The 8,306-nt window shown below is 50.4% G+C and overlaps 1 protein-coding gene across 4 annotated transcripts in view; it reads right to left on the reverse strand.

The window, feature by feature from the left end:
• The window catches only part of LOC111157456 (X-ray repair cross complementing 6), a 25,984-nt gene continuing 17,678 nt past the window's right edge, over positions 1–8,306 (reverse strand). For all 4 annotated transcript variants that reach the window (XM_022518867.1, XM_022518869.1, XM_022518868.1 and 1 more), the window contains 4 exons: positions 6,779–6,908; positions 6,040–6,140; positions 2,102–2,215; positions 1–408 (listed from right to left, as the gene is read on the reverse strand). In XM_022518867.1, the coding sequence (XP_022374575.1) occupies positions 215–408; positions 2,102–2,215; positions 6,040–6,140; positions 6,779–6,908 (539 nt within the window). In that variant the 3' untranslated portion in view covers positions 1–214. The remainder of the gene's footprint in view (positions 409–2,101; positions 2,216–6,039; positions 6,141–6,778; positions 6,909–8,306) is intronic.

The raw sequence follows: 8,306 nt of genomic DNA on the forward strand, positions 1-8,306 counted from the left end.
TATAGTACAAAGTTAAGGCTCTTTATTCAGACAATAAAGCACAGCAAAGTGAGAAGGCTATGCTGTTTCCATGGCAACGGAACATCTCATAAATGTAAAGTCCTTGGCTTATAACAGGCAGACTCTTCCTGGCTCAGGAGAAACAGGTTTCAACTCGATGAGAACAAAACCAGGCAGCCTGGCAAGAGTGCAGGAGGAGGGGCGGGCTGGCTGGTCAGTTCTGGAAGCGCTTAGTAAGTGCGTCCAGCAGCTCCTGCTTCTTTAATCCGCCCCTCAACCCATACACCCTGCAGGCTTCCTTCAGCACGGGCACAGTGAGCTTACCCAGCGTGCCCTTGTTCACGTGGGCCTTCAGATCCTCTTCAGATAACTCCATCTTGGGCCTTTTGCTTCCAGAACCTTCATCATCTGGGGGAAAAGGTCAGGAGGGAGTGACTGTTAATGCCACCAGCGGCATCCCAGCTACACGGCACAGGGACCCTCCAATGATCTGGGCTGCAGTTAGCCATTTTCCATAAGGCTGTGATGTCCACCTAGAACACCACGGAAGGGTGGTTTTTGGTTTTCTGGTTTTTTTTTTTTAAGATTTACTTATCTAAGAGGGAGAGAGAATGCAGGAGGGAAGGGCAGAGTGAAAGGGAAAGAGTCCTGAGCAGACTCCACACTGAGCCCAACATGGGGCTCGATCCCATAACCCCAACATCAGGACCTGAGCTGAAACCAAGATTTGGACGGTTAACCAACTGCACCACTGAGTCGCCCCTGAAGGGTGTTCTGATAAAGCAGCTTCATTAAAGCATAAAGTCCCACACCAAGAAGGGAGTTCAAAGTAGTTTCAGTGCCACAATTTACCCAAAATTGGTGCTCACTCTGAGTAAGTCATTCATTCCTTCCTTCATTCAAAAAGCACTTACCATGTGCTTTTTTTTATGGCTGTGTAAAATACTTAGACATCATGCTAGGTGATCTCAAAGTGCGCACGGCGGTGGATCAACAAGTAAATCACAAAGGTGTGCACAGGTGTGAAGAGCGAGGACAGCAGTTCACACAGAGCACTATACGAGTCCCTTCGGATGCAAAACAGAGAACGTTCCATGGCCACCAACCTAGGCTCTCGCCGCTCCACTTCCTTGTAGGGCTGTTAGGCAAGCAAGGCCCACAACTTGGCTTTACTAGACCAAAAACAGCCCCCCTAATTATAGCCTAAGCCAGAACTATTGTCAATGCTGAGGAACTCACAACATGCTGTCCCTGAAAAAGGTGAGTGTCACGGTGAAGAGTATTTTGGGTCTAGTGGTAAGAAAAAGGATAGTCCAATAGAAAAAATCGTTAGAGCCAATCCCTGGAAGTTCACAGAAAACAAAAAGTCCAAGAAAACCACATCTCATCTAGGATGTCTGGGGGGCTCAGTCAGTTAATTGTCCAACTCTTGATCTCAGCGCAGGTCTTGATCTCAGGGTCATGAGTTCAAGCCCCGCACTGAGCTCCACACTGGGCATGGAGTTTATTTAAAATTTAAAAAAAAATTTTTTTTAATTAAAATTGAAAAAACAAAACAAAACTAGATTTCATTCCTAACTGGAGAATTACAAATGAACACAGGATATAGTTTTCCCTCTAGTATTCTTTGTGAAAAAAAGAAATAGTCTATCAGGTCCAGTTCTGGTGAGAAATGTAGGGAAATACACACACCCTTTCTTGAACAGGGTATAAACTGTATCACTTTTTCAGAGGCCAACTGGTAATTCCATCAGAATTTTAAATGGCGACACCTTGACCCAGCAATACCACCGCTAGGAGTTTATCCTGGGTAAGTGGTGGGTCCGCTCACACCGGAACGCAACAAGGGTTCATGTTCACTGCAGCATATCCGTCAAGAAAAGCTGAATGGCATTGCCCTTCAGCTGAATAAACTGTGAACATCTATCCAGTGACGTACCCACCGTATGTAGCTACGTAACAAAATAAACTAGAAAACAATGTGAATAGAAATACGTATGTTTGTGTGAAATGCGTAGGTCTGTACAGAAATTTCTGAAGGAACATGACCCTCTGTGATAGGACCATAAAGCCAACTTTTAAAAATAACCCAGCTCCTCACCTTGCCTCCTCTTGGAAACTTTTCCTTCAGGATTGTAATCTGGTGGGTAGACAAGCTCCTTAAACTCACTCACCAGGAAGCCCAGTCTTTTGTCTATTGCTTCAATTTTAGGCACTAGAAAATCCAAACACAGGAAGAGTGGCCAGGTGAGTCACAAGCCCTGGCTTTCTGTACAGTTCCAAGCCTATGGAGACCGGAGGAGAAAGTACCTGACTGCTGGGGTCGGGGGGAATCAGGGAAGGGTCCAGGAGGAGCCACCTGATCTGGCGATGACTACGTTCGTGAAGCCTAATATTGATCAAGCACCCTGTAAGAACCGCATTTAATGAGCACTTACTACAGCCAGGCACCCTTCTACATGCTTTAAACTTGTTTTTCAATTTAATCCTCTAGAGGGTAGGTAGATACATGTGTCTCCCCGTTTTACAGAGGAAAGCCAAGAGGTTGAAGGACTTGTCCAAGGCCATAGAGCTGGGAGTGATAAGAGTCACAAACGGGGCTGGATTGTGGGGTTTCAAACAAGAGTCCGCACCTGCAGTGGGCTTACAGTCTGGTCAGGGTAAGGAGGTGGTGAAAACAGAAATGCAGTAGGTGGCAATGCCGTGAAGGGACCGAACGAGAAACACTGGAACACAGGAGGGGTCAAGAACGACTTTCGCAGGTGAGTCCGGAAAGCAGAGTGTTCCTCCTCAGGCAGATACTATTCCAAGCAGAAGGCATAGGGGCAAGAAAGGGCAGATGACATACAGCTTGAAGGCAGAAGGTCAGGAGGGGAGGACCAGCAAGGAGGCCAGAAAGACAGTCATGGCGAGGTCATGGAAGCCTTGAATGCCTGCCGGGGGCTTTGACATTATCCTGAGAACAGTGGGGAAACTCTGAAGGAATATGGGCAGGGTGGCAACAGGATCCCATTAGCATTTTAGAAAGATTCCCCTGGAGCTGTGTGTAGAGTATGAACCAAATGAGGGTGAGACAGGGTGAGACAGAAGGGGGGGAGCAGGGCCCATAAACCTTAGAAGCTGCAGAACTGATGGACGCACAGACGGAACGTGAAGTGTGGGGGCAGCCGGGCGGAGGTGTGGCTGGCTGGGAGGGCAGGGGCCTTCCCCAAGAACGCTACAAAGGAACAAGACAGCTCTGGGGGAAAGACAGAATTGGTGTTACCTTACCATTAGAGATGGTTTGTGGGGCTTGTGACATAAGCTGTGTCACATCAAGGGCAGACATGAGATCGAGTCTCATCATCTCCTCACGTGGCCACGTTTGCTAAGTACTGAGGGGAACTCCTGGCACAACGTCACAGCCAAACCGGCCAAGTCAGAAGCCCCGTGTCCCAGACTACACAAGCATCTGTGAGAACTCTGGTTCTCAGCCTGGGAACCACCTAGAACTTCTTTTTAAGGATCTGGAGAGACAGAAAGAGCACAAACAGGGGGAGTAGCAGAGGGAAAGGGAGAAGCAGGTTTCCCACTGAGCAGAGAGCCTGATGTGGAGCTCAATCCCAGGACCCTGGGATCATGACCTGAGCCGAAAACAGATGCTTAACCCATTGAGCTGCCCAGGTGCCCCAGCTAGGACTTTTAAAAAACACTGATGCTGCTTCCCCATTTCTCTCTCTGCCTGCCTTTCTGCCTACTTGTGCGCTCTGCCAAATTAAAAAAAAAAAAAAAAATCTTTGGGTGCCTGGGTGGCTCAGTGGGTTGGGCCTCTGCCTTCAGCTCAGGTCATGGATCCCAGGGTCCTGGGATCAAGCCCTGCATCAGGCTCTCTGCTCGGTGGGGAGCCTGCTTCCCCCTCTCTCTGTCTGCCTCTCTGCCTTGGGTGAGGCCTAACCAGCCAGACTTTTTTAAGTTCCCCAGACAATCCTATTGTATGGCCAACGTTGAGAACGAGCATGCTAGAGGTGGGAGAATGTCTCAGATCACCTGGAAGGCTTGTTGTAAAACACAGATTGCTGGGTCTTGGGAAAGGGCTCAATAGTGGAATTCTGACAAGTTTCCAGGCAATGCCAGTGCTGCTGGTCCAAGGAGCACCCTCTCAGAACCACTGGCGTAGCCTGTGGAGGCCACCTCAGGAGACATGAAGTGACAGAGAAAGATGGGGCCCAAGGTCATCTACAGTGCTCCCATGTCTGGAGGAGGAAAAATGGAAGCAGGCCCAGCAATGGAGTCCTGGGTCACTGTGGGCCCAGGAAAAAAACCAAGACAGCGTGGCATCCAAAAGCCAAATGGAAAAAGCAACAAAACAATCATAAGTCTTCAGTAAGTGATTTATGAAAAGAAAACCACTATCACTGCGCCAGAGGGAAGCAGAGACGCTCCAGATTAGAAGTGAATAAAGAACATAAAAGGGCACAGAGTCAAAGCTGTGGGATGTCTGAGCGGTAAGAGAGCCGAGTCCCAGGGCATGATGGCCGCTGGGCAGGGCGGCTGCGGTCTGGGCCAGAGCGGAGCAAAAAGGACAGGGCTGGGGACACAGGCTCGGGAGTCATGGAAGTGAGGGGACGCTGGAGGCTGTCGGAGCAGACCAGATAACCAACAGCTGAGGAGTCAGAGGAAACATCAGCGCAGCTGAAAGGGTTTTGTTTTGTTTTTTTTAAGATTTTACTTATTTATTTGACAGACAGAGATCACAAGTAGGCAGAGAGGCAGGCAGAGAGAGAGGAGGAAGCAGGCTCCCTGCTGAGCAGAGAGCCCAATGCGGGGCTCGATCCCAGGACCCTGGGATCATGACCTGAGCCGAAGGCAGCGGCTTTAACCCACTGAGCCACCCAGGCGCCCCAGCTGAAAGAGTTTTAAATGCTGCGGAGGAATGGGGGACTGCTGTGTCCTGAGCACTTCCTGCGCCTCAGGACCGAGATGTACTTAATCCCTTACAGGAACATCACACTGTCCCCATCTTCCCTATAAAGAAACTGAGTTTCAGGGAGATGAATGAGATCCCAAGCCTACTCGAGCTGGTACGTGGCAGACCTGGGATTCAAATCTGTATCAGCTGTTTCCAAAGCCCACGTCCTTCACCCCGTTGCTGGAGAGCAGGCCGCTTACTTCCTGAGTCACCTCAAGGCCACCAAGAAGACAGGCCACGTCACCCCAGCCTTGCCCTCCTGCCAGATGCAGCTCACAGTCCCACCCCCGCATGGGGGGCCACTGGCTCTCACAGCTCTTATGCTTGGTCTAGCATAAGACAGATTAGTAAGTGGGGAGCTAAGCAGGCCACACGAATTGTTCAGATCTTTTCAACATCTGTCAAAAGCCTTCATTAAACCCCGTCTGTTTCCCGCTGGGAATGTACTTACATCCCTAAACCGCGCATGCGCTCTCGGGAAATAGGTAAGAGAATCACAATCAAGAAAGGGATGGGCAGCGAGCTTACGGCTCAACTGAGGAGGCCAGGCCGATCTCCCCCGTGCAGGGTAATGAGGGGGATCCTCTCGGGCACCGCGGGGCCGAGCAAGGACTCCGGGCCAGACTCCCTGGACTCTAAACCTGGATCCACTGCCCACCACTTGGGGCCTCGGCCCATCACTTCCTTCTCCAGAAACCAAGGTCGACAGCAGCACCTACCTCACAGTTAGTAACAAGAATTAAATGAGTCAACGACACACAGGACAACAGTGCCTGGCACACAGTGCGCGCTCAATAAATGTTACGGAGTTTTTTTTTTTTAACTTTTACCAACACGGAGTCATGAGGTGGCCTCGTTCAAAGGCAGGTCTCAGAAGCCTGGTACTTTCCTCTCCTCTCATGACAGAACCAGCCGAATCAGCTCTGCAGCGGCTTACGCTGCTCTAGAACATCTCTCAGACATGGCTGGAACAAGGAGGCTAGGTCTGGAGAGGGTGCTAGGAAATGCAGCCACCTTTCTGGTCTAGAGTGAGAGCACTACGGGAAGTTCCCACGGAAAGAACCACGGGGCTCCGCCACGACCCTTCTTACATGTCAGATCCACCACCTGCTCGGGCTCCATGAGATCCAAAGCCAGCGCCTCCAGGTTCCTGAAGTGCTGCTGCAGCACCGGGTTCTCGAAGCTGTCACTTCTAGTGGAATAGTCATAATAGCACAAATACATTAAAACACTGAAAATAATTTAAAAATTATTCAATAAACCCGACTGAGGCGGCTCAGGCCTGGGGCTGGCTGACGCAAAGAGCCCAAATCAAACAGCGGGGAATCTTGTCTCTTGAACCAACTTTTCTCTCTCCAATTTTCAGTTTGTTGGGAATCCAAAAGCTAATTTAAAGGCAAACACCGGGGCACCTGGATGGCTCAGTGGGTTAAGCCTCTGCCTTTGGCTCAGGGCATGATTCCAGAGTCCTGAGATCGAGCCCCGCATCGGGCTCTCTGCTTGGCAGGAAGCCTGCTTCCCCCTCTCTCTCTGCCTACTTGTGATCTCTCTCTCTGTCAAATAAATAAATAAAATCTTTAAAAAAATAAAATAAAATAAGGGCAAACACCACCTCCCGTCTGTCCCGAGAAGCAGAGGGCAGAAAGGGACAGGGAGGAGGCAGGGCCGTGGAAGTATGAAAACAAGACGAAGGAGAGGAGGTGGGACACGGGGAGAGAAAGGACCTGAACGCTCTTCCTCCCCATACCCAGCAGCAGCCTGGGAGTAAAAGAATCCTCTCACCTCAGGAGACAGTTCCAGAAGAAAGCCTGAGACGGACCCACCACTCACCTGTAGTTGAAACGGAGCTTCTGAACGATAGCTTTCATCTTATCTATCTGCTCTGGGTTTGCCATGACTTTCTCAGTAAAGGGCACCTTCCGCTTATCGTCCGCGTAGGGCAAGAAGATGAGCTGGAAGCCTGAGGAAGGGGGAAAAGTTCTCTGAGATTTGCCTTTACGGAAGGTTCCAGTTACAGAGCTGTCATTTGTCTCTCAACTCCAAGTTCGCCCTTCTACGACCTGTGACCCTGGGGCAGGGACCCTGCCACCCCTGCGTCTCCTTTACCAACTGACCTCTGTGAGCATTTGCCTGACCAATTCCCTCTGGAGCCTGCAGAGCGGACAGGGAGGGAGGAGTACCCCTTCCCATGCCCTCCCGTCCCTGCCGCCATGGCTCCTCGCCAGGGCCCTTCACCTGCCCGGCGGTCGGTTCCAGCCTCCGGCTTTCTTGACACACCCCGAGCCAGGTGGGCAGCGCCCCCTCCCTTTCTGAGGCCCTCCTCTGCGCTTCAGCCTCTCCCCTCGGTTCCCACACCCCCAACCCACGCTAGAGGGAAAGAGGAAAGGTTATCAGGCTGTTCCTGTAACAGGTTCTGAGAGACTCGAAAATCTGGACTGGAACCAGCGGCTGCTGCCAGGGGAAGGGCCCTTGCTGGCAAGGCCAACAGCGCTGAGCAAAAGGAAGGAACAAGTCCCTTTGCTCTCCGCTGCCTGAGGCTCTCACGAGCACCCACTAACTGACACAGTCTGACAGTCAGCGGTGGAGAAGGAAACTGGGTCTGGAGAGCATCAGCCTCAGCAGCATCGAGCATAATGGGGGAATCTGGAGCTGAGAAGACAGCCATCTACTGACCGACATACAGAGCTCTTCCTCAGCACCCTGATGACCAGGGTTACAAATAGAACATTTTCGGGTGCCTGGGTGACTCAGTGGGTTAAAGCCTCTGCCTTCGGCTCAGGGCATGATCCCAGGGTCCTGGGATTGAGCCCCACATCGGGCTCTCTGCTCAGTGGGGAGCCTGCTTCCTCCTCTCTCTCTGCCTGCCTCTCTGCCTACTTGTGATCTCTGTCTGTCAAATAAATAAATAAAATTAAAAAAAAAAAAAATATATATATATATATATATATATTCAAGAAGAGAAATTAAAGATATATATATCAATCAAGTAATATACCATGTTATAGAATTGGAAGTCTCATATTGCTGAGATTATGGGGGTAAGTAAATGGAACACATGCTTAACTGCAATCCCAATCAAAATCCCAGGAAGATTATTTTTTGTAGAAATTGATTGGAAAACAAGGGCACCACTGAAATTCAGTGGGAAAGACAGTCTTGTCAATAAGTGGGACTAGAGGGGCGCCTGGGTGGCTCAGTGGGTTAAAACCTCTGCCTTCAGCTCAGGTCATGATCCCAGGGACCTGGGATCAAGCCCCGCATCGGGCTCTCTGCTCGGCAGGGAGCCTGCTTCCGCCTCTCTCTCTGCCTGCCTCTCTGCCTACTTGTGATCTCTGTCTGTCAAATAAATAAATAAAAT

This window comes from Enhydra lutris, unplaced genomic scaffold, assembly GCF_002288905.1.
Source record: "Enhydra lutris kenyoni isolate GAN:26980312 unplaced genomic scaffold, ASM228890v2 scaffoldscaffold55, whole genome shotgun sequence".
NCBI lineage: Eukaryota > Metazoa > Chordata > Mammalia > Carnivora > Mustelidae > Enhydra > Enhydra lutris.